The 26784-nt window shown below is 43.8% G+C and overlaps 2 protein-coding genes across 3 annotated transcripts in view; one reads left to right on the top strand and one right to left on the bottom strand.

The window, feature by feature from the left end:
* Positions 1-3931: 3931 nt before the first annotated feature.
* On the bottom strand, positions 3932-4786 carry LOC118896948 (vegetative cell wall protein gp1-like). The gene is made up of 2 exons (XM_036855598.1): positions 4375-4786; positions 3932-4038 (listed from the first exon to the last, which is right to left on the bottom strand). The coding sequence occupies exons 1-2, from the start codon at positions 4784-4786 to the stop codon at positions 3932-3934; spliced, it is 519 nt and encodes a 172-aa protein (XP_036711493.1).
* DOCK5 (dedicator of cytokinesis 5) overlaps positions 4596-26784 on the top strand; it is a 213877-nt gene continuing 191688 nt past the window's right edge. For both annotated transcript variants that reach the window (XR_005020335.1, XM_036855880.1), the window contains exon 1: positions 4596-4827. Coding sequence is in view for 1 of the 2 variants with exons in the window: in XM_036855880.1 (XP_036711775.1) it covers positions 4785-4827 (43 nt within the window). In the remaining variant the exon portion in view is untranslated. The remainder of the gene's footprint in view (positions 4828-26784) is intronic.

Here is a 26784-nt window from a genome sequence, read left to right as displayed (position 1 = left end):
TTTGTCCAGTTTAGCTCATGGGTCCCAAATTACAATGCAGCACCCCATCCCTGGCTTACCCCGTCCCAAAGCGTTTGCCCTTAGAAGATTGCAAAGTGGTGTTTAGAGTCAAATATATCCCCCCCACCCTTTTTTTGTATAGTTCTAGTAACTACACTCACTCATATGTAGGATCAAAGAATGAGCCTCCTCTGTCTAGAAAAAAAAAAAAGATTTTAACAGAATCCATAGCTTCTTTGAGAGAAGCAATTAAGTCAGCGAGATTTGGCAAAACAAACCTGGTAATCAAAGGAGGAAGCCAGGCTCTTTTTTTTTTTTAAACTTATTTATTTATTTCTTTTTGGCTGCTTTGGGTCTTCGTTGCTGCACGCGGGCTTTCTGTGAGCGGGGGCACCTCTTTGTTGCGGTGCGTGGGCTTCTCATTGCGGTGGCTTCTCTTATTGCAGAGCATGGGCTCTAGGTGCGCGGGCTTCAGTAGTTGTGGCTTGCGGGCTCTAGAGCGCAGGCTCAGTAGTTGTGGCGCACAGGCTTAGTTGCTCCGTGGCATGTGGGATCCTCCTGGACCAGGGATCGAACCTGTGTCCCCTGCATTGGCAGGCAGATTCCTATCCACTGCACCACCAGGGAAGCCCCCGAAGCCAGGCTCTTGACAGCTGTCTGCACATCCATCTATTCTCTTAGGCACTGTCAGGGAGAGTCACAATATTCATGTCAAACTAGTCTCCAAGTTCATTTATCCTCATTTCTTTCTCCAAGGCACCTTCTAACAGAGCATGCCAGCACTTGTGAGTGCTTAAGTGTATTTGTGTGGGTTTTGGAGTCTGAATATCCCTGCTTGTGGAATACGCTTAATGTTTCTTCTGAAAAGATATCAGAGGAAAAAGAAAAGGATATTTCTGGGAATCCTGCTGTTATTCCACCCACCCATCTAGTTGACTCTCTAATTTTAAGCCACGTTTTAATAAAAGACTTTGAATAGCTCTGCTTTTATGATTTAAATGGATTTTCAAATCGGGATTTAACCATCTGATATAACAAAGTGGGTGGACTTCAGTCTTCAGAGGAAAAAGAATAAACATCCTGAAAGCTGTAACTAAAAATTTCCATTTTTCTCCAACCCTTTTATTGCAATTATTGTCACACTTGAAATATCCAGCATCCAAATTCAAACCTCCAGTTTTGCAAAAAGCCTCCAATTCAAGGTGGTGGGGGAGGGGCGGGCTGGATTGTGTGTGTGTTGGGGGGAGGGGGGAGGCAGCTGAAATCATTTTGGTAGAAATCCAGCGCTACTGAAGGCGCATTAACACTCTGACAGGTATTAAATTTAAAATACACCAGTGGTTACAGAACATCGGTCATCCAATTTTCTCAGACACAGGTGACTGAAGTAACTCTACGATGCCCCTATTCCACAGCGCAAAATACTTAAGCTCCAAACGGTCCACCTGGAGTTGAGGAAGGTGTGAAGTGAGTCCTAAGGAAATATCAAAGGAAAACTTCAATCCAGGACAACTTGGATATAAAAGGTGAAGACAGGCAGATATCACAGATGACCAAGAAAATGGCAGCTCTATTTAGTAGTTGTATAACTGGCCTTCCCAGGGCAGACCCCTCCCCCAGGTGCCCTGCTATAGCTCCTCTCTGAAGTACCCAGATAATTGTGTCTGATGCACATTTCCTGAGTTGTTTTACAGATGCTAAAACCCACACCAAATGGAAGAAGTTAACTACTTGATGACCAAGAGCACGTAGCCCCCAGGCCTACTGGAGCCTAAGGATAGATGGATAATGTTAACCCCTGTGACACCGCCCTGTTAACTCACCATCAATCAACCAATCAGAGAATTGTGCACTAGCTGATCACACACCCTGGGATGCCCCGCCCTCATTTGGCCTTTTAAAAATGTTTTGATGGAAGCCATGGGGAATTTAGGTGTTTTGAGCACTAGCTGTCCTGAACTTCTTGCTTGGCGCCCTGCAATAAATGCTGCACTTTCCTTCACCACAACCCGGTTTCGGTAGATTGCTTTACTGCACATGGGCGAACAGACCCAGGATCACCCATTCCTATCTCCTTAGGGTTATCCTTGACCCATCTGGTATCTCACACAAGGAGGCAAGATCCAGAGTTTCTAGGCCCTGAAGCCTATACAGCGAGGCTCTTAAATAATACAAACATAGATAGATAGATGATAGACAGATCCACCAAACTTTTGAAAAACATATGCTGATGAAAGTACACTGAGGGGTCCAGAAGCCTCAGTAAATCCCCTTCTGCCCACACTACCCTCCAGTTGTTTCTACCTTCAGTCTATGTCAAGAACCTCTTTTCCATCTCCACCCCTACCATCCTGGACCCAACCAACTACCTTCATTTCTTGCCTGAACTACTGAAATAGCCTTCTAACCATCTGATCTTCCTGCATCTTCCCTTGTGTCTTTACAGTCTATTCATCCCACAGCAGGCAAATTAGATTATGTCCTTGCTTGGTTCAACATCCCCCAAACTTTTTTCATAGCAATATATAAAGTCCTCACTATGCCTTTCAGGGTCCTGCTTTATTGGCTCACCCTATGTCTCTTGGAACAAGTTCCCTCCCATTCTCTGCCCCTTACTAACACCTCTTGCCACCAGGGAATCCTTGCTGTTCCTCCCTGGTTTTGGAACCAGCCAAATATGCCCCCTGGCTTTTGCATTTGCTGTTCTTGATGTCTGAATACTTTCCTCTGAAATCCTCACTTCCTGAGCAGGTCTACACTTCAAGGTTACTTTAGCAGAGATGCCTTCCCAGACCACTCGATATAAAACTGCAGCGCACGGCCCCCTCCAACACACACATCTGATCCTCCTTGCTTTGGATTTTTCTTTACAGGCTTAGCCTCATTTGGCATAATTTGTTCACTGTCTTACTCTCCTCTTCTAGACTGTAAGCTCTATGAGGGTAGGGATTTTTCTTTATTCACTGCTGTGCCTCCATTCTTAGAACAATGCTTGATACCTAGTAGGCACTTAATAAATACTTATGGAAAGAAAAAGAAATTACCTAACCTGGGGAGTTAGGTTAATCATGATGTCATTGGCAGAGGAAAATAAATTTGGGGGAGAGATGGTGAATTCCTTTTGGATGTTGTCTCAAGTGACTGATTTCTTAAATTATCATTGCACTTGGTGAATAAATACCAATTTGGTGATGGAGAAGAAAGGAAGCCCTAGGAGTTACCCACCATGAACAAGACCTTGAAAAAAAATTTCAGATCTGACTTTCCAAAAAGTTACCAAAGTTAAATGCACTAAGTCTTCAATGAAGTTTCACTCTGTTTTACTACACGTTGATTTCATCTTCCTTTCCTTTCGTGTTCCAGATAGACAAGAAAACCTTCATAGACTACAAGGACAAAACAGTGTCTTTCAGGAGGCAGTTTCTCAGACGGTGAACATAAATCAGCTGGTAATTTACTCTGAGGTTTTACTTCTAGGGGTGAGGTAGCAAGGGGCCCCACCCCCGCCTGGGATTCAGATCCAATCTTCATCCTTGAGGTCTCTCCAGGAGGAAGTGAGCTCCAGGAGGAGAGTTTTCAGAGGACGCCAACAGTTTAGGGCAGTTCAAATGAGCAGTCCCTGCGTTTGGCTCTTTGTCCCAACAATACAGCTAGTGAACGAGAGAGGCTTGGATGTGCCTCTTCTCCGCAGGGACGCTCTTTGGGCCGCTGGGCTGTTGGAAAAGGTCTTTGTGGCGGGCTTTTCCCTTGAGCATAAGGGTCTGAATTTCTTCAGCTGGGTCTGAACATCTTCAGCTGGGGAAGAGTCCGGGTGTTTCGGGGGCACAGGATTTCCAGGTCAGGGCTCTCTACATAATTTTCCCACAGAGGCTCCCCTCGGAAACTAGTTGATACTTCTGCGGAGCCCGGCTCCCTTGCGTGAGTTCTCTATTTACCAGAAGACAAATGTTCCTGCTTTGAAGGCTATAAACGGTGGCCACAGGAGATCATGTCTGCCCTGGAGTCCGGCTTCCGGCTCTCGTGGTGTCAGCGAAAGCTCTAGGGGGTGAACGCAGTAGTCAACTGCTCATTCATTCAACAAATATTTATTGAGCGCCCGCTGAGTGCCAGGCACTGCGGGTGCCCCGGGGGCGAGAAACAACCCATCCTAGATCCTAGTTCCTTATTCACTCATCCTAGTTCCCCCAGATGCTCCGGCGCGCGCGGTGGGAGCGGACCCCGCATCCTCGGCCGCCCCGCCTGGGGGTGCCCGGCGCCTCCAGCGCAGCCCTCCCGACACCCGCGGCGGGGAACCCGCCCCCTGGGATCCAAGGGGTTTAGTCTGGGTGCGGAAGGCGGGGAAAAAAGCAAAACACCAGAAGGAAAAAACTGTACCCCAGTCTGTGCTGGGGAACTGCTCCCGGGAAGTGCGCGAGGCGGAGCCGGCCCCGGCCGGGGAGAGCACGGAGTCCGGGGCGGGCCGGCGGGAGAGGCCGGGCGCCCGCGGGTCGGGGCGCGGAGGCGGCCTCGGCGGGCGGAGGGCGCGGCCGGCGGGAGGGGCCGGGGCGGCGCCGGGAGGGGCGCGCACGGCGGCGCGGCCGCCGGGCCCAGCAGGTGACCGCGGCCCGGGACTGGAGCCGGAGCGGATCGCGGGCAACGCCGCGAGGAGACGGCGCGCGGGGCCGGGCGAAGTTTGGCGGAACATGGCGGAAGAGTCCGGGGCGCGCAGGAGCGCGGCGCGGTGGCAGCCGGAGCCCTGGGAGCTGTAGCCGCCGCCGCCGCTGCCGCGGGGCGAGGTCGCCGCCATGGCCCGCTGGATCCCGACCAAGAGGCAGAAGTACGGAGTTGGTGAGTGCTCGCCCCACCCCACCCCGACCCGGCCGCCGCCAAGTTCGCGGGAGCGGCCCTGCCCCGCGCAAAGTTGGGCGGCGGACGCCGGGCCACTCGGTGCCCGCCTGCCCGGGACCCGGCTCCGTCTCCCGCTGCCCGCGGGGGCGCCCACAGGGTTCGGCTCCAGCTGCAGCCGTCCCACCGAGCGGGCGGTGGGAGTCGGAGCCCTCTCCGGGAGCCCCGTGGGGGAAGTCATCCTGGGTTTGGGGAATCCGGGTGCCTAAAAGTGCAGTTGGGCTCCGGGACCGGCATTCCTGACCCCGAACCCAAAGCTGCAGCGCTTTGCAGCGTAGAAACGTGCAAAGTGAGGGCGTTCGCCTGTGGTTCATTTGGGGCACCCCGCTCTGGTGCTCGCCCCCCTCCTCCCTGTCCGTGTGGCTTCATTCAGTACTTTGTAACCAGCCGAGGCCGGCGGAACGCGAAGTCGGCTGGCTGCCCCAGTGCTTTCTGCCCTCCCTCTTCGTAGGTTCTCTCTGAAACCTAAAGAGAAGAGTTGGGGGTAGGAAGCCGCCCTCCCCTCGTTCCTCCCAGGCACTGGGATCCCGATAGCAGTTGTAAACTGATCGGGAAACTCAAGTTGTGGTGTGGAGGTGATGGAAGCGACAGGAAGTGTGTGGCATGGGGACGGGGGCGGCTGGCCCCCAGGGCTGGTCGTGCGGACAGTCATCCCCTACCGGGGCGTGTATGGAGAGGATTTCAGACTGCCTTCTGAATTCCGATCCCGTCGTGGGATAAGATCGAGGACATTTTATTAAGAAAACTGTGACAGGTCCCATGCTAGGCACTTGGCATTCGTAACAGCGGTGCTGGAGGGCCCCCAGGATGTGTGGGGAATTGCTTTTGTATTAGTTTCGATCCGAAACAGTGGATGAGCGGCTTTTGACCCAGGTGAAAAACGTTGGTCCTACTTTTTATCAAGGGGCGAGGTTGCTGAGGTCTTGTGGGAAGACTGCCACTTAGCGGGGCGATTACAGTGGCTATTAGGCTTGGGTGCGATTCCCTAGTATAAACACAGTTGTGTGTGTTGAGAATTTTATCACTTCCTGTCAGGGTCATTCATTGGGCCTATTTGTCAGTTAGTCTTCGACTTCACTCCCATCCCGCCCCCATTTTTTTCCTCACCTCAGTGGTTACTAGGGAGAGGTCCCTGAACCTGTCCTATGCTTTCTGACGACTATGTCTGTTTCAGAGATACTGTATCTTAACATCTCTAGGTGCTTTTCAACTCTGTGGTCAGTTACAAAAAACAAACCAACCTTCTCACATTGATTACTTTTAGATTGTGATCCTTTATGTATATATGTGTGTGTATATAATAACATGCATATAATTCCTTGTTTTCCCTCTGTTGCAAAAACTTTCTTTCCTTTAAATTTCTTTTAGAATCCTTGCACTCTCTTATGGTTGTAACTCAGAAATGGGTGCATGTCATTACTTCTGCTACAGACCATCCCCCCCCCCTCATGAATTGGTCATGAAATTTCACACAGGGGCTCCTCATCAGGTGCCAGTAAGTAGCCAGTAGTTGTGGAAATGAGATGGAGTCAGTTTCTTTATTTGTGAGTGTTATTGGGTACTAACTCCTAAATTAAAGTAGATTTAGCAATACCTAATCAATAATTACTACTCACAAAAAAGTTATCAATTCTAATTTTGTTTAACAGGAGAAACGCTTTCCAAAACTATCATGACTTTGGCGTAGTTAATGCAAACATATCAGAAAAATGTGGGTTTTATTGCCATAGTCATAGGAACAAGGATGGTATTTTCTCTTTTTAATTTTTCTTTTTCTTTTTCCTGTTCTAGAGTCTGTTATTTATTATCAGACAAGAAAAGTGAATTGCATTTCCAAAGCATAGGTGGCAGCAAAATTGCCCCAGGATATAATTTGGGAAACTTATTTCACTAGACACAATAGGTTCTGATTAATCTGGATTTGACACAAGGGCCCACTGTTAGGACAGACGAGCTGATGAGATCAATGTCCATTGTTTATTCCTAAAACACATGGTTGTTCATATTACCTCCCTGCTTGGAAGCCTTCCTTGACCTACAGGGTAAAGTCTAAACTGAGCCCAGTTTTAAAGGTTCTGAGAATCCAGTTCAGCAGTATCTTCACAAACCATATCTCTCACAGCTTCTTTCATCAACCCTCCGGCGCAGACACTGCCCTTCTCCCTCTTGTGCAATATACCATGGAGAGTCCCTCCTTTGGGACTTTGCTCCCCTGTGCTTGTCCCCTGTTCAGAGTGCCCTGCCACCTCTACATCCCACAATCCGGCCTTTCACCCAGGCCTCAAAGCCCTACCCACTGCCTCCTTCAGATTTGGCGTTCCCCGGACCTCATAACCTTCACGCCGCTTCCTCACCATTCCTACATTTTATTACTTATCCTTTGGTTCAGTGAATCAGAAGTTTATGGTTTTGTATTCCTGTGACTCGAGAGGGACACCAGTATGGAGCATGCATTCAGGAACTGGTTGTCCTTGGCGTTGGGGTGGTGTTCTAAAGCGCCAGCCTAATTTCTATGATGATTTAGTGCAGTTTGTTTCCCCATTAGGTTTCAGCATCTCTTTCACTCCAATATGACTTTTATTTTGTTCTGTTAGATGGATGAAGCGAGAGCCTTCAGTCTGTCTTTATCTTTGCAAGTAAAAAAAATGAGATGTGCTGCTGAGAAAACAGGCATGGAGTAGACAGACTTGCTTAAGTATGATGGGGAGAACTGGCTTCTTGGGCTTATGGTGGGGGGTTATTGTCCTTTCTCAGGGTCTGCTGGACAGATTTGGTTTCTGGGTGAAGGACACCATGTGATGGCCGTTTTGAAGCATTTTAATGACTCACAGCTACTCTGCGTGAGAGTAGTGTTTGATCTCAGTTTGAATTGTGCACGGTGAAGCTAGCTGTCTCTGCTTATCTTGGTGCCACTTATTGGCGGTCCCTGACAGCTAGATTTTTCTACAGGGACTGAAATGCAACCTGTCTGGGGTTTCTTAGTTCTTCAACTGTTGACTCAACCTCTAGCATCAGGTGGGCTTAAATGACCTATTGTCGGTTATCGGCTGAGAGGACCACAGACTTAGTTCTTTAAACTTCTGGGCCATTAGTGCCCTGATGTGAAGTGCTGAGGGCTGCCCCACAGCCATGGAAAACTCTTTTCTTTCTTCCTTCATTTTTTGTTTCTTGTTTTCTTTTTTCCTTTATTCTTTCTTTCATTTTGCGTGTTTTAAGATATGAAGGTCGAAAACTTTTATTTAGATGTTAAGCAAACATTAGTGATACATTTATCGAAACATTTCTTAAGTCTGTTCCCAAACAAGCTATTTCTATTAAGAACAGACCCAGATTATGTTGATGATGGAGCCTTTGCAAAATCATTCATTATTGTTTGGTGGGATTTGTCCTATATGTTTTTATATTGTGATAAAAGGTAGTTTGGGGGGAATATTTGCTTCACTGTTAGCTTTTCGACTATTTCGCTGTGCTAGGCCCAGTTAGTCTAAGAGCATTGAACTTTGTAGATTCTCAAATGTTAGTGTAAAAACCAAAACCGGATTCTTGTAGTGCTTTGTTAATGCACTGAGGTGTGCTGTGGGTCCCCATTCGGTTCTTCCTCACCACGGGTACCGTGTTCCATAGACTCTAGCTGGAGGGGTGGAATTTGGTCTCAGAGAGTGATTAGTTCAGTTCCCTTTTGAAGAGAGGAACTTGATGCCTAAAGAGGTAAAGTGAATTGCTTAACATAAGTTGTTCTTACTTTTTTGGTTACATGAATGCCTTTGGCCAATCAGGTTAAACCCTTAAGGTGGCCCCCTTTCTCAGAACAATGTTCTTAATTGCATAAAGTCAAATATGAAGGACTGAAAATTGAAGCCACCTGTATTGAACTACAGCTGTCAAGATAGTTTTAAAAAATTTGTGATATTGTAATACATGTGCTTCTTTATTAATGCATAATAACTACCATACTTTTGAATTAGTGATGAGCATATACAATTTTTCAAGATATCTGTAGTAACCATAATATATGAAAACGCCTGTGATTTCTTTAAAAAAAATTTTTTTTTAAATTTTTTATTGGAGTAGAGTTGATATACAGTATTGAGTTAGTTTCAGGTGCACAGTAAAGTGAATCAGCTATACCTATACATATATCCATTCTTTTTCAGATTCTTGTCCCATATAGATTATTACAGAATACTGAATAGAGTTCCCTGTGCTATACAGTAGGTCCTTGTTAGTTATCTATTTTATACATAGTAGTGTGTATTTGTTAATCCCAATCTCCTAATATATCACTTCCCCCTCAACGTTTCCCCTTTGATAACTGTAAGTTTGATTTCAAGATCTGTGAGTCTGTTTTTGTTTTGTAAAAAAGTTCATTTGTATCATTTTTATTAGATTCCACATATAAGTGATATCATATGATATTTGTCTTTGTCTGACTTACTTCACTTAGTATGATAATCTCTGTGTCCATCCATGTTGCTGCAAATGGCATTATTTCATTCTTTTTTATGGCTGAGTAATATCCCATTGTGTATATATACTACATCTTTATCCATTCCTCTGTCGATGGACATTTAGGTTGCTTCCATGTCTTGGCTATTGTAAATAGTGCTGCAATGAACATTGGGGTGCATGTATCCTTTCAAATTACTGTTTTCTCCATATATATGCCCAAGAGTGGGATTGCTGAATCATATGGTAGTTCTATATTTAGTTTTTAAAGGAACCTCCATACTCTTCTCCGTAATGTTTGTACCAGTTTACATTCCCACCAACAGTGTAGGAGAGTTTATTTTTTAATTGAAGTATAGTTGATTTACAGTGGTGTTAGTTTCAGGTGTATAGCAAAGTTAATACGTATATATATCTTTCCTTTTTCAGATTCTTTTCCATTACAGCTTATTACAAGATATTGAATATACTTCCCTGTGCTCTACAGCAGGCCCTTGTTGGTTATCTATTTTATATATGACACCTGTGATTTCAATTGAGGCCAGCATCAGTAGTACACCTGTGGTTTATTGCCTCTGGTCATCATTGAAGTAAATGCTGAGTGTCAGAAAACAGAGATGTAGCTTTTTTCTCTTTTCAAGTCCATGGATCCTCTGAATTTGAACACAGATTAAGAATCCTTGGCTATGAAGATCACACAACTAGTTAGTTACAGAACCAGTTAGTAACATGACCAAGCGAGATATTATACAACTGTACTGAATTGAAGAAGTCCTTGCCCTAATACATTCATGTTCTAACAACATTGAGCCTGAGAATAAAAGGAATAGAGAATTCATATTTATTAGTCATTTACCTCATGAAAGGCACTGTTCTGAGCCCTTTATTTCAGTCTGTCCCGGGTACATGTGGGGCTCTTGGAGACACTTTCGGGTGGCCCATGAGGTTAAAACTTTTTTGGTAATAATACTAAGATGTTATTGGCCTGTCTTTACTCTGTTCTCGTGTGAGTATACAGTATAGTTTCCCAGAGGCTACACTGAGTGTGATACTGGGACAGATTGAATGCAGAAGCAGGTATGAGAATCCAAAAGCCTTTTGTGAAGCCAAACATCAAAGAGATTTACAAATATGCAAAGCAATGCTGCTCTTCTAAGTGTTTTTGTTTGGAAAAGTAGTTTGATCTAAAAAATATATATATATATTTTGCTAGCATGTATTGAGGTTTATTATGGTTACTTTAATTAACAAATAAGTATTTTAAAAATTTCTCAGATTGAATTTCTATTATGATAAATAGTGATAGATATAACCCACATAAACAAAAACTCTTTGGAATTCTCAATAACTTTTAAGAGTATTAAAGGGGTTCCGAGACGCAAAACTTTCAACACTGCTGCTTTACACATTATTTCATTAAATCATTGTGATAATGCTGTAATTCTCATATATTGTCTCCTTTCCAGATAAGAAAACTAAGGTTCATACAGGATAAATTTTTCATCCACATGCATATAATCTCTCTCCTAAGCCAAAAATCAACTCCATATGTGTTTCCCAAACTTCAGTTGTTCATCCGTCACCTTGATCTCTGCCATGTCCAGTGTTGACCTGAAACAAACAGACTGCCAGTTAGCTCTCCAGCAAAAAATGGATTTATTCAGAATCAGCAAAGAATTGCAATTCAGGGTTTGTTAACCCTCAGTGCGTCTGCAAGCCACATGCAAATCCCTGCAGCCAGGAGAGGAGAACTCTTTTATAGAGGGGAAAAGGAAGTTGGGAGGGCTGTAGTAAACAAAGAGTCCATTGGAGGAATTGAGTGTTTGAAGTATAGTGGTTTTTCATTGGCTGAGTTGTGACAGGCTCCCATTGGCTGAGCTCTTGCCAGGCAAGAAGGGAAAGTCTTTCTTCCTGTTGGGCTCTGCTATCCTGTAGGGTGCCAGGGCTTCCACTTCTGGCCTCCTGACTCTATTTTAATTGACGTTTCTGTTTCTGTATTAATTTTTACACCAGGTACCCTTGTGTAGCTGCTTCATGCCTATTGCCTTACCCATTTGCCTTCTCTGTTATTTTGTTTTGTTAGTTCGTAAGTGTTAGAGCTTAATTTCTTTATTTTTTTAAGATAAAAATAAATATAAGTAAAAGTTCTGATACTTTATTCTTGAGTCCCAAAGGACTATCTTATATACTCACTTTTGGAGACTTACTTTTGAACGAACCATCTCTTTCTTCCCCATTGAATTTATTATTTTTTTAATTTAATTTTTATTTTATATTGGATTATAGTTGATTTACCATGTTGCATTAGTTTCAGGTGTACAACAAAGTGATTCAGTTATACATATACATATATCCTTTCTTTTCAGGTTATTTTCCCATATAGGTTGTTACAGAATGTTGAGTACAGTTCCCCGTGGTATGCAGTAGGTCCTTGTTGATTATCTATGTTATATAAAGTAGTGTGTATATGTTAATCCCAAAGTCCTAATTTATCCATCCCCCTCTACCTTTCCTCTTTGGTTACCATAAGTTTGTTTTCTAAGTCTGTGAGTCTGTTTTGAAAATAAGTTCATTTGTATCATTTTTTTTAGGTTCCACATATAAGTGGAATTTGTTATTTTTTACTTAATATTTTCTTTATGTTGCCTGTTTTTTTGTTTTTACTTAAAACAGTGATTGAAAAAGAAAACCTTACATTCCTACCATTAAAGGAGAACCAGCATCACTTGCTCCAGAAAGTGGCAACCTTAAAAATACAGGCAACAAAAATAAAATAGCAATATATTGGATTCTGGCTCCATGCTGTTGGCCATCAAACCGTTTTCTCCACTAAAGAGGGAGGAGGCTGGTGCCCAACTGAAACTTTCTCTTCGATATACTGTGGGTTCTCGTTATTTGTGGTAGTTAATGTTCTGTAAAGTCCCCAAGAACACTGACTTAGCTAATATTTTACCATTGCTCCTAGGGGTAATACAAGGTGAGGTTCCTGTGAGCCTCTGGTCACATTTTCATCAGCTGATCAACATATAACCATATGTCATGTGTGTTTCTGTTTAAGGTTTAAAGACCTTAAACAGAAGGTTTACATCGCTGATTCACTAACATTGAACTCACGGCCCACAACACTATATGTAAACTCAAGCCTGAAGGAAGCTTATCTAACACATGCATTTTCTCTATAAGGTAAATCACAGCCTTTTTGGGCTTGGGAACATGACACAGCACTTCAGCACTATGCTTGGGGGCCATTTAGATAGCAAAATCACTAACAGAAAGCACAAAATAAGAAAAACTTTGCACTAAAGTTAAGACCACGTGAAGGACTCTTGGTTTACAGTATGAGAACTGAAACAAAAAGGCAGAGTGTCCCCTTGTCCAACCTCAGATGGGAACTTGCATGTCACATTTTGCCCCTCTGCACACGACTGGGAATGACCTCGAAAGCACCAGGAGTGTTGATTTGGGGGTTAAGTAAATTTTAGTGAGTGGGAGAATTCACAAATACTATAGAATCTGCGAATAATGAGGATCAACCAGTAGTTAGGTAAAAAAGAATTAAAAATGGAATAACATTCCTGTATTATTCAGGTGTCTGTTGGAATAATCCCTCCTTAGAGCTTTCTGAGGACCCCAGCTAAAGACACTACTATCTTTGCCCAAACCTCTCAATGTCTCTCCTTTTCCCTAATTCTCCTATTTGTTTATTTGTTTGTGTTTACTGTCTCTCTCCCATACTGGAATATAGAGTTATGAGGACAGGAACTTTATCCTTTTCATTAGTGTTCCCCCCGCTCCCGGGGTGGCACCTGGCACGTGGTCAGCACTCAGTAAATAAATGATGAAGGAATAAACGAATGCCGTTATCTACTAACTTTGTCTTGTGTGCCGGAAGAGGAAATTTTCCCCCACATTATGGAATATTTTGCCCTATGTGCACTTCTAATGAGATACAGTCAAAAGCAGTAAGAAGGATTTCCCTGGTGGCGCAGTGGTTAAGAATCCTCCTGCCAATGCACGGGACACGGGTTCGATCCCGAGGATCCCACATGCCGCGGAAAAACTAAGCCCGTGCGCCACAACTACTGAGCCTGCGCTCTAGAGCCTGCGAGCCACAACTACTGAAGCCTGTGCGCTTAGAGCCCGTGCTCCGCAACAAGAAAAGCCACTGCAATGAGAAGCCTGCGCACCGCAACAAAGAGTAGCCCCTGCTCGCCACAGCAAAGACCGTGCACAGCAACAAAGACCCAACACAGCCCAAAATAAATAAATAAATAAATAAAATTTTTAAAAAATGCAATAAGAAAAGGAACATTTAAAGAATAGATAAAAGAGATTTAATAACTGTTTAAGCAAAGGATTGTGTGAGCATCGTGGGGTGGGAAAGGAATTGAAATCCTAAATAATGCATTCTTGGGAAGGGAACAATGGTAATTTGCTGCTGTTCCTTTTTATTCTTCATTATTTGTGGCGGCTTCCTGGAGGAAGATGTGTTGTAGGATTGGCTAAATGGAAAGAAAAGGCTTGACCACGGTGGTGAATAGGGTTTAGGAGGTTCTGACTCATTGGATTAGTGCGTTGAGCACGAGTTGGAAAGGAACAGTGCAATCTAATGGAAGAAACAAGGCATTTAAATTCATCCGTTACTTCCCATTACCCAAAAGGAGTTGAGATGCCTTACGATAAGCACATATATACTGTACGCAGGGTAATTAAACAAAAAATATGAGATCACAAGTAACGTGGAGAAGAAAAGTAATTTAGAGTACTGGCTAGGGGCTTTGAAGCAAAGGTAGTAGTTACTCAAAATTTAGTCTGTCCAAATTTACAGAAGGCTTTTTGTAGTGGTCCTATCTGCCCTCATGTTAGCTGAAACTTAATTTGTGCTTTCTCCTCATCTAAATTTTCAGAAACAAACCAGTGGGGTTTGAGGGTAACGAATCAAATCTCATTACAATGATTTTTTTTTTCCATAAAGGAAAAATTTTCCAACTTCTAGTTTTTTCTCCAGCAGTACCCAATATAATAACACAATAACTTTATGCATATAAAATATTTTAGTACTGTCAAAAGAATAAGAGGAATATGGGTCAAAATCTCTTATAACTCATTTCAGTTCTTCAAAATGAGTTGTAATAGAATAGAATTATAATAGAATTTGACCCCTATCTATGGCCCACAAACTTGAGTATGGTCACATAGTTTGTTTTTCCCTAAATACTTCAAAGGAGGGAAAAATAGTTTTCTCCCTCATCAAATAGGTAAAATCACCTATGAAATGTCTGCTGTGTGTGGACATTAAAGGCTATGATAAATCCTTTGGGAGTCCTTTGACCTTGGTTTATAAGTATTAGCTTCCAGCATACCTCAGGAATAATAGGGTTTTAGTTTTAAGCTTAAAAAAGTGCTTTTGAGATCAGGCTAAGAAATGCTTTTGAGACAGAGATTTGGGTGAGCAAAAGCAGAGGATGCTTGAGTTAATTTAATTTTTCCAAGTGGTGTCCAGGTCACGTCTTCTCAGAGCCTGGGCTGGCCGTCAGCTCACTCAAACGATTGTCTGAATTGCTGGCAGCCAGTTCCTAAGCAAGAGACAAAAGTGATCTTTGTCTTTTCACAAACCTCTGTGCCATCGCAAAGCTGCTGTCGTTCAGATGCGTCCACCTTTCTGGGTTGTGCCATTTTCTCTTACATTTCCATGCTCCCCATGGGGCTGGAAGACACCCAAGACGCCCTCTAAGAATCTTGGTTGTCTACTTTTTGTCTTTTAAAACAACTTGATACTGTATAGCTCAGGGAACCTTACTCAATATCTTGTAATAGCCTATAATGGAAGAGAATATTAAAAAAGGATATATATATGTATAACTGAATCAGTTTACTGTACAGCTGAAACTAATGCAACATTGTAAATCAACTATTTCAAAAAAAATTAAAAAAGAAAAAAAACTCGAGGGAAGGAAATTGCAGCAGAGATTGACTCCCTCTTGCAAATAGCTGTTTGCTGACTCACCCAAGGTGAATGCATCCCCCTGACTGGTTTGTTACCTGTGTACCTGTGGCAGGATGCGTTGTCCTTTATTTGTACTTTCTGTGAGCCTGGAACCAGAGGGCTCTCACTCCCCAGCCTTCCTGCCAGAGACCAGTTATAAGAATAAGTCACAGAAATCTAACTTCTTTGCTCTTTTGTGTCTAGAATCATAAAAGATTAAGAGCTAGATTCTATATGTATCACCTCTTGGCTAACACTTCATTTTATTGGAAAAATATGCCCTAGAGGCATAAAATGACTTCAGCAAAATCCCAGAGCTAGTAGCAAATGTCTTGCTTGTCTTAACTTGTCTTCTAGCTGCTTCCTTTTTTTTTCATAACTCTGGAGAAAGCAAGTTTCTTTATCACGTCTACTTAAGGTTCTGAAGAGTAAGTTCTCTCCACACAGGAGGAAGGCTGTGTCATCCCTGGGTTTTTTCCAGGTGGAGGTTTTGTGATAAATAAGATCCAGCTATTAAATCATCTCCCCCCGTTTTTTCTGAGGTATAATTGACATATAACATTCTGTTTGTTTCAGGTGTACAATATCATTATTTGATATTTGTTTATATTGTGAAAAGATCACACAGTAACTCTGGTTAGCATCAATCACCCCACAGAGTTACAAATTACTTTCTTTTTTTTTTTAATTTATTTATTATATTATATTATTTATTTATTTAGGCTGCGTTGGGTCTTCATTGCTGCGCACGGGCTTTCTCTAGTTGTGGTGAGCGGGCGCTACTCTTCATTGCAGTGCACGGGCTTCTCATTGCGATGGCTTCTCTTGTTGTGGAGCACAGGCTCTAGGCACACGGGCTTCAGTAGTTGTGGCACACGGGCTCTAGAGCACAGGCTCAGTAGTTGTGGCGTACGGGCTTAGTTGCTCCGTAGCATGTGGGATCTTCCCGGACCAGGGCTCGAACCCGTGTCCCCTGCATTGGCAGGCGGATTCTTAACCACTGCGCCACCAGGGATGCCCTACTTTCTTTTTTTATGATGAGAACTTTAAAAATCTACTCTCTTAGTAGCTTTCAAATGTACAATACAGTATTATTAACTGTAGTCAGCATGCTGTACGTCACATTCCCAGGACTTATTTATCTTATAACTGGAAGTTTGTACCTTTTGACCACATTCACCAATCTCTCCTCCCCCAACCCCGCGCCCACCTGGCAACCACCAGTCTGTTCTCTGTATTTATGTTGTTGTTGTTTTTAGGTTCCACATATGAGTAATGTTATAGCGTATTTGTCTTTCTCTCTCTGACTTATTTCACTAAGCGCAGCGACCTCAAGGTCCATTCATGTCATTGCAAATGGCAGGATTTCCTTGTTTTTTATGGTTATTCCATATTTTTGTGTTAGTGTTTTTGTTTCCTTCAGCTAAATGCCCAGAAGCGGAATTGCTAGATGATATGATAGTTCTATTTTTGATTTTTTTGAGAAACCTCGATACTGTTCTCCATAGTGGCTGCACCAATTTACATTCCCACCAGCAGTGCACAGGGGTCCTCTTTTCTCCACACCCTCGCCAATGGTTGTTATCTCTTGTCTTTTTGATAGGCCATTCTGACAGGTGTGAGGTGCTATCTCATTGGTGGTTTTGATTTGCATTTCCCCCATGACTAGTGATGTTGAACATCTTTTCATGTATCTTTTGGCCATCTGTATGTCTTCTTTGAAAAAATGTCTATTCAGATCCTCTGCCCATTTTTCGATTGGATTGTTTGGTTTTTTTTGTTTTTGATATTGAATTGTATGAGTTCTTTACCTATTTTGGACATTAACCCCTTACCAGATGTATGATTTATGAATATTTTCTTCCTTTCGGTTGGTTGCCTTTTCATTTTGTTGATGGTTTCTTTTGCTCAGCACCTTCCCCTTTTGAAGCGTTGTGGGAAGCGAGTGTTTTCAGAGGTTTGAGGCTGCAAAGTGGAAGTCATGCTGTGCGTTCTGTGGTGGTCACAATGTCTCAGGCCGGCAGCGGGCCCTGTGTCTTTGGTCCTCAGCACTGTGGTGTTGACATGATGTCAGTCGCAAAATCAATAAGTAGCGTGACATTCTCATGGCGTTACAGGCATGTTTGAGAACAGGTGTTACTATGGTTTACAAGGTGCTGATGGGCGAAGGGAGGATTGTGTATTGATCATAAGGGATTATAATTATAGTGCTGACCTGGAAGTGAAAGCCCATTGGCGTTCTTTTAGACTTGTATTTTGAACAAAATGATGATACTTTATTCTGAACACTTGACCTGGGAGCAGGTTGGGTAAGGCTGCTTGGCCTGACTGCCCTGAGCTTTGAGCTTCCTTCAGACCATGTGCAGATAGCAGGTGCCCTTGCTCTTTACTGTGTTAAGCAGAGGAACCTGCGCCTCAGAGCGTGACAGCATGATTCACTTTGGTTAGTTTCCATTTCTTAGGTCCTGAGGCACAGTGTCTGTGAATTACATGGTTATATACATATTTTTCAGTCAGTGGATACTAGAAGCATAGTTAAATATTTATTTTTTTTTTAAATAAATTTATTTGTTTATTTTATTTATTTATTTATTTGGCTGCGTTGAGTCTTCGTTGCTGTGCGTGGGCTTTCTCTAGTTGCGGCGAGCAGGGGCTACTCTTCGTTGCAGTGCGCGGGCTTCTCATTGTGGTGGCTTCTCTTGTTGTGGAGCACGGGCTCTAGGCACGTGGGCTTCAGTAGTTGTGGCACACGGACTAAGTAGTTGTGGCTCACAGGCTCTAGAGCACAGGCTCAGTAGCTGTGGCTCACGGGCTTAATTGCTCCGCGGCATGTGGGATCTTCCCGGACCAGGGCTCGAACCCGTGTCCCCTGCATTGGCAGGCGGGTTCTCAACCACTGCACCACCAGGGAAGCCCACATTTATTGGTTTTTAAAAAGGGATCCTAAGGCTCAGAAATGTTGGGAACTTTGGTATAATTGAAGTTGTAATGTGCTGGGTCTTTTTTTAAAAAATAAATAAATTTATTTATTTATTATGGCTGCATTGGGTCTTTGTTGCTGTGTGTGGGCTTTCTTTAGTTGCGGCGAGTGGGGAGCCACTCTTCATTGCGGTGCGCGGGCTTCAGTAGTTGTGGCACGCGGGCCCAGCAGTTGTGGCTCGCAGGCTCCAGAGCGCAGGCTCAGTAATTGTGGCTCACGGGCTCAGTTGCTCCGCGGCATGTGGGATCTTCCCGGACCAGGGCTCGAACCTGTGTCCCCTGCCCTGGCAGGAGGATTCCCAACCACTGCACCACCAGGGAAGCCCCTGTACTGGGTCTGATAATAATACTGTGTGTGCAGTTCACCGTGATCTGAAAATCCAGTTAAAATTGGTACAACCTCTGTCAAATATTGATTTAAAAATGCACACACCTTTTGACTTAGCAACTCCATTTGTATGAGTTTGTCCTACAGATATACTAACACATGTGAGCAATGGTATATGGACAGGATTATTCATGACAGCATTCTTTATAGTAAAGACATGAAAACAGCTTAAATGGGAATCAGCTGGGCATGGGTTGTTACTTATGAAACATGCATACAATGGAACACCATACAGCCATTAAAAAGAATCAGACTCAGTGACAGAGTGTCTGCTAAAGATGACACTGGCATGCAGTGATTAAAGGCTGATCTCTTCAAAAAGTGGTGCTGAGTTAGTTGGTTATCTATATTGAAAAAATGTACCGGACTCCTACTTAATGCCGTATAAAGAATTGATTCCAGGACTTCCCTGGTGGCGCAGTGGTTGAGAGTCTGCCTGCCAATGCAGGGGACACGGGTTCGAGCCCTGGTCTGGGAAGATCCCACATGCCGCGGAGCAACTAGGCCCGTGAGCCACAATTGCTGAGCCTGCGCGTCTGGAGCCTGTGCTCCGCAACAAGAGAGGCCCCGATAATGAGAGGCCCGCGCACCGCGATGAGGAGTGGCCCCCACTTGCCACAACTGGAGAAAGCCCTCGCACAGAAATGAAGACCCAACACAGCCATAAATAAATTAATTAATTAATTAAAACTTTAAAAACAAAAAACAAAAAAAACCCCCAAAACAACAACAACAAAAAACTTAAGTGTTTAAAAAAAAAAAAAAAGAATTGATTCCAAATGTCTGAAAGGTAAAACAGTGAAAGCTTTCAGAAAAAAAAAGCATAAGAGAACATCTTGACCTGGGAGTAGGCAGAGATTTCTTAAAGGGACACAAAAAACACTAACTTTAAAAGAAAAACAAATTATCCTGAGTCATATTAAAATTAAGAACTTCTGTTCACTGAAAGACACCCTTAAGAAGAGATTAAAAAGACAACCCACAGAGTAGAAAGAAGACAGTCCCAATACACATATCTAACCTATTGTGAATATGTGAAGAACTATTAATCAATAAGAGAAAACAGTAACCCAATAGAAAAATGGGAAAAAGACTTGAATAGGCATTTCACAAAAAATGATAATCCAAAGTTCAATAAATATTTGGAAAGGTGTTGATCTCCATTTGTCATCACAGAGATGCAAACATAGTGCTAGACAACTACAACCCCACCAGAAGGGCTAAATTGGGGGAAAAAAAAAACCCCACAAACAACCCAAAAAAACAGAAATTCCAACTGTTGGCAGGATGTGTGGCAATAGGGAGCCTCATGCGCTGGTGGGAGTGTAAATTGGTGCAACCACTTTGTTTTGTTTTGTTTTGTTTTAAATTAATAGCTACTTTATTTATTTATTTATTTATTCTTGGCTGTGTTGGGTCTTCGTTTCTGTGCGAGGGCTTTCTCCAGCCATGGCAAGCAGGGGCCACTCTTCACCGCGGTGCGCGGGCCCCTCACCATCGCGGCCCTTCCCGTTGCGGGGCACAGGCTCCAGACGCGCAGGCTCAGCAACTGTGGCTCACGGGCCCAGTCGCTTCGCGGCATGTGGGATCCTCCCAGACCAGGGCCCGAACCCGTGTCCCCCGCACTGGCAGGCAGACTCCCAACCACTGCGCCACCAGGGAAGCCCCTGTTTTGTTTTTTTATGAATTTATTTTATTTTTGGCTGCGTTGGGTCTTCACTGCTGTGAGCAGGCTTTTCTCTGGTTGCGGCGAGTGGGGGCTACTCTTCGTTGCGGTGCGCGGCTTCTCATGGCGGTGGCTTCTCTTGTTGCGTAGCACGGGCTCTAGGCATGCGGGCTTCAGTAGTTGTGGCACGTGGCCTCAGTAGTTGTGGCACGTGGCCTCAGTAGTTGTGGCTCACAGGCTCTAGCGCAGGCTCAGTAGTTGTGGTGCACGGACTTAGTTGTTCCGTGGCATGTGGGATCTTCCCGGACCAGGGCTGGAACCCGTGTCCCCTGCATTGGCAGGCAGATTCTTAACCACTGTGCCACCAGGGAAGCCCCCTTCCTGTATTCTTGATGACCATCCGTGATTGAATAGACTTTGCTTTCTACAATTCAGTTAATTACTTACGACACATTCTTTCTCTCTGCTTATCATCAAAACCAAATCCAAGATTTTGCTTCAGTTAAGGGCAAAATGGAATTTTCATGTTTATACCAGTCTCATCTCTTTATAATCCTAAAATTTAAAACTCGTGGAATCACATCTCATTTTGATTTGCTGGTTGTTTTTAGGATCTAAATGGCTATTTTATGGTGGGTAAAATCTCAGACTTTGACTCCTCTATCTGTTTGAAGACAATAAGATATGATGCCACAGTCCTATTTTGTTAAGGTAATGGACATCCCGGTGCGGACACAAGACTTGGTCTTATGTTACATAAAATAAAGTATTTCACTAATGAAACAGAACGTGTGTGTGTGTGTGTGTGTGTGTGTGTGTGTGTGTGTATAATTTCTGTAGTCTAACAGCATCACTAATATGACATGCCTTAAAAAAAGTAATCGTGTTTTGAGTTACTAAAGAAGATTGAGATGCAGATGTTGATTTGCTCGGGAACACATGGTAAGCTGACATCAGAAAGGTTACTATTTACAGTCCTGCAGACTATAGTTGTGCCTTGTGGCCAAGCCATGCTTAAAATTACAGTCGTCAAGGTGGAGGCAAAAGCCGTTTGCTACAGAGTGAAGTTTTGGAGAGCAGCTTCTAGTGGTTTGGAATTTCGAAGTCCAAGCCTACTAACTTTTATTACTCTTTGCTTTTGTGAAATCATAGAAGGCTCTCAGCCAAGTGAGAAGGTACGAATAAGATTAGCACACTTCCTGGTACAGTGGGCAGTACGTAATCATTGTCTGAAAGTTCACTAGATGGGAGCCTGCCCGACAGTAGGCTGGCCTGGCAATCAGGTGCCCTTGTTTGCAGAGCAGGCTTGGTTCCTAAGTAGGGAAGGTTGGTTTGCGCCGAGCCCATCCTCAAAGGTCCAGACTAGATTCTAGTATTTCCAATTTCAAAACCCCTAAGGCTGGACCTGGCCTGGTCTTGCAAGAATCTCCATGGAACATGTTTGAATTCCTAGAGGTCTCTGGGTGATGGAACTTTTGTCTCTATTTCTACACTTTTTTTTTTTTTGATATTTATTTTTATTATTATTTTTCCTTGGCCGTGCCACACAGCTTGCGGGATCTTAGTTCCCCGACCAGGGATTGAACCCGGGCGACAGTAGTGAAAGCACTGAGTCTTAATCACTGGGCTGCCAGAGAGTTCCCTCCTGTACTTTTAGGTAGCACTCTCTTACTGGCTTAGAATAGTCTGGGATCCTAAGAGGTATAAATAAATAATAAATTCACACATAACTAACTGGACTCATTAACATGGATGTTTTGACTCAGACCAACTGGAATTTGAATCTGCACTCCCTATGACTTTTCTCTGAGCACCTGTTATGTTCCAGGGGCCCATGGGGTGGTTATTATATAAGATAAGGAACGTATAGAAAATCCATGGAGTGGACAGCGCCTCAGACAGGCTGGTTGCCTTCGCTTTGGCCTGAGAGAGTGCCGCAATATACGTCATCTCCAGCCTTGTGAACTCAGAGACATTTGTGACCAGTAGCCCTAGGCCAGCCATTTCTGGTCCTACCACACAGATTATCATAGAATCTGAAAATAGAAATCCATTGAGGACAGAATCCTGAATGACTATCTTGCGGGCCTGTAGCCTTCCTTAAAGAAGACTGGTAGCTACTACAGTTAAAGAGTTGTCTGCATTAGAATACTCTGGAATCAATTTTCTTTTTCTTTTCTTTTTAAAGCAATTATATAATGATTTAGAGACCTAATGTACTTTATTTTTAAAAATATTTATTTATTTATTTGGCTAGGCTGGGTCTTAGTTGTGGCACGCGGGATCTTCGTTGTGGCATGTGGGAGCTTTTGTAGTTGTGGCATGCGGGATCTTTTGTAGTTGTGGCATGCAGACTCTTAGTTGTGGTGTGCAGGATCTTCGTTGCGGCATGTGGGATCTAGTTCCCAGACCAGGGATGGAACCTGGGCCCCCTGCTTTGGGAGCGCAGACTCTTACCCACTGGACCACCAGGAAAGTCCCTGGAATCATTTTTCAAGAAGAACCTTGCATGCCCTGAGAGAGGCTGGTTCCTGCTTCATCTTTTGCAACGTGAGGATTGTCACTCAAGCTTGTTTTCAAACTGCTTGATAGCTTCAGGGAGGTCTCTTTGTAAGCTCACAAATTCAGAAATGCTTTTGAGCCTGTAGAAGAATTCTTTTCATGTTTGAGCTCTGATCTAAGCCAAGAGCCTTGGAAATTTTGAATCTGTCTCTTATTTCCTTTCCTGAATTAGATATGTGCCTGCTCGCTCAGTTCAGATGTGGCAACATGGCTTATTTCAGAAGCAAATGGCCCACTCCTTGAAGCAAACCATCATCCCATCACCTTTCTCTCTGGACATTTTGATTCTGATTTAAAGCTGATTTTATTTATTTATTTATTTATTTTTAATGATTTAATTAGTTTATTTATTTATGGCTAGACCAGGTCTTCGTTGCAGCACGCGGGATCTTAAATTGCAGCATGCGGACTTCTTAGTTGCAGCATGCATGCGGGATCTAGTTCCCTGACCAGGGATCCAACCCGGGCCCCTTGCATTGGGAGCATGGAGTCTTACCCATTGGACCACCAGGGAAGTCCCTAAAGCTGAATTTAGACCAGGAAAACAGCCCCTCATTTGTTGCTCAAAGGACTAAATTTTCAAGGATCAAATCAGAGTGTGTTAGGGAGGACATCTGGACAGGTGAACTTTTGCTTTCGTTTTCTTTGTTCCCTTCTTTACTTCTAGATGGATTTCTTTTAGATCCCAGGGAGCAAAATTCCACGTTGAGGAGGCTTTAGCTACCAGTTATAAAGTCTTAGGAAAGTACAGCATCTCTGTGGTCCTATCTTCCTAAAACCACTCCTATCAAGAAAAGACAGATGGAGGAAATATAGATGATATCTGAAATGAAACATGTGTTCTGCCATAATATGTCTTTATCTTCTTGCTTTTATCAGCAGCCTTGAGTGGCAGGGTTTTATACTTGGGGAAGATTAGAGAGCTTGTTTTCTTGCTGAAATGGTCACCCTACCATGTTCTTTTGTCTGCCTTAGTTCTGAGAATTTTTTTTTTTAACTAGTTTTCACACCATGTGTTTGGATTAAGCTTCAGGAATTATCCATTTCACAAAAGTCACTTGTTTTTTATATTCTAGGGCATTAGGGTTTGGAGGGATGATGGGTGGAATGAAGTGAACCAAGAGGTACTGGAACCAGGATTAGGAAGCTGGGTTTGTGTTTCAGTGTCTGTTACAGACACAGTCAAGTGACTTGCCTCTCTTTAGCTTAGTTTTTCCATCTGTAAACTAGAGGTAATATTTTCTTTTCTTTTTTTAAAAAATTTAATTTAATTTATTTATTTCTTGGCCGTGCCATGCCGTGCGGCTTGTGGGATCTTAGTTCCCTGACCAGGGATCGAACCCATGCCCCCTGCACGGGTGGAAGCACAGAGTTGTAACCACTAGACTGCCAGGGAATTCCTGAGATAATATTTTCTACCTTCCAAATTCTCAGAGTGTGAAGAATTTTCAATTTTTGAATACTTCTGCAAATTAAGCCTTGCTGGTAAGGCCACATTCATGGACCCCAGAATGCCAGGATCCAAAGATGACATGCCATTGAACTTTCTGCCTGAAGGAGGTCCAGACTCAGGAGGTTTTGTCCAGAAAAAGTTTTGGGGCAAAGAAGCCCATTTCTTCCTGGCCTTTTTCTTCACTTGCCAGTTGTAATCTGATAGTTTTCCTTCTGACTTCTTGGCAGCTTTTATATACTCTTCAGGCTGTTACGTGATCCATGACATGAAGAACTAATGTTCTCCACTTGACAGTGAACTTGTGATCTTTTTCATCTGGTTCCTAGTTCTGAGATTTTCCCCCTAATGCTCCCAGTCATTTTTCCCAAAGGCTTAAAGGGAGATGGGGGTTGAACGTGGTTTGAAGTGTGACTCTGATGTTGTCAGATCAAAGTTTAATCCCCGTGTTTAATCCCTGACTTTTCCCTTCTCTTACAGGAGTTTGGATCTAGCGAACATAATTCACATACACGCCAGATCCACGCCTTTAGCCACCTGCCAGCCTTGAATCCTCTTGTTGCTGAGTCAGTTGTCAGGGCTCAGATCTGTTGGGGGAACTCGTGGGTTAGCAGGTCTGGAATTGTAAGCGGCAGACTTGTGGAAATAAGTGTTCTGTATTCGTTCACCATGTGCTTACCAGGTAGCTAAGTGAGGAACAGGTATATGGTTGGCTCTTGGAAGGATCCAGAGAAATGGACATAGATCCCATTCTTGGGAAGTTTAAAATGAATTAAAGGACTCAAAGTATGAAGCCAGACATAACTATAGTAAAAGGCTGAACATGAAAAGGGGTGCAGAGAAGTACACTTTGGGTTCCAGGAGTTCAGAGGAGCAGAGGTTGTTCTAATAGAGGGAAATGGGTAGGCTTCAGGGAAGAAGTTGAACTTGACAGAGGTGGGCATTGCCATTTGGGAAGGCTGACATGTGACGTAGCCTGAGCGCTGGCTGCAAGGCGGGTCCTTGTAGCAGGTGGAGGGTGAGGAAGCCGTCCATTCTGGCTGAAGAGAAGAGGGAAATGACGTGGGTTATGCCTGATTGTTGGGAAGCCTTGTTTACCTTGATTTTGTTTTTCTTCCTCTTTAACCGTTAATGCTGCAGAGGTGCGCTGGCAAATGAGCTCTCTAGGAAAACCAAAAAAATCCGCAATTTTTGTGGCATTTGCCAGTGTCTGCAGTGTAAATACTCCCACTGTGGCCAATTTCCAATTACCGGTGAATTAGCAAAGAGCTCTCAGAATTCTTGAAAATTTAACATTTGGCTCTCACATGCCGGTCCAAGCACACTGTTGACCAGCCTGGTTTAGTGCCTGTGTGACAGTCATTCCGGTACCTGTCCGGGCACAGCCCCTGCAGAAGACCTGGGGAAGGCCGAGGTAGTCAAGTTTTACTCAGTATCCAACTCCCGTGGCCACGCTGATGGGTGCCTGGGCGCGCCCACTGCCCCAGGGAGGCCGATCCGTAGTCTGGACAATGACGTAGATCTTGGCCCAAAGAAATAAGTGGAAACAATCAGATTCCCTGTCTTGGGAATTCAAATGAAGGAATCCCAGGAAATGTTTTGCCCCAGAGGCGAAAGCTAAAAGGATGTCATTTGAGAGAGTTGGATTCATGGCAGACTGAAGTCACATGGCAGCCAAAGTTATGAATGAAAAAACCATACGGAAACTGAGGAAGCTGATTGATAGAAGGAAACAGGTGTGGAAAGAAACCCTCCAGCATGCTGGAGGGTGGAGGCAGGGGGGGAATCCAGGCCCTGGAGCTGTCCTTGCTCTCAGCAGCTTTCCAACTCCAGGTCTAAAACAGACCTTTTCCTGGGGTAACTTGAGAGGGTCTCTGTTCCTTGCAGCGCAGTGACCTAACTGGAAAAGTTTCTGTGGTGCCTCAAAGTACCGTGCAGGGCTTTCATGAATACAGCAGATCTCTTCAGAGTAGCGGACAGATCATGTGCTTCTGTTTGAGCTTACAGTACGTCCTTGCCCTCTATTTCTTTGCGCGCCCTCCCTCTCTGCACTCCTCCCAAATGACTTGTGGACATTATTTTTTTTTCATTCCAGCAGGGCTGGTTTAGAAGCCACGATGTTGAAAGAATAACCCGTGGGACATGTGATGGGGGTGATATTTCATTGGCACTCACCATTATAGAAAATCATGAGAAAATTGGAGCCATTAGCAGTAGGGAAGGAAAAGGAGTTCTTTCTTTGCTGAGGGCGTCTGGTGAGTGAGGGTATGTGACGACGCCCTGTACTGCCTTGCATGAAATGCCATTTGAAAGAGGCTTAGGGCAGTTTTGAGCCATCTGATGTCCTCACTACACGCAAATTTGTGAATAATGAAATTGTTAGGAAGGGGAAGGCATGCTTCAGTGTTTTTGCCCAGAGGCTT

Source organism: Balaenoptera musculus, chromosome 6 (assembly GCF_009873245.2).
Source record: "Balaenoptera musculus isolate JJ_BM4_2016_0621 chromosome 6, mBalMus1.pri.v3, whole genome shotgun sequence".
NCBI lineage: Eukaryota > Metazoa > Chordata > Mammalia > Artiodactyla > Balaenopteridae > Balaenoptera > Balaenoptera musculus.
Note: the sequence above shows the minus strand (reverse complement) of the source record. Positions and strands in the feature narration are given on the sequence as shown.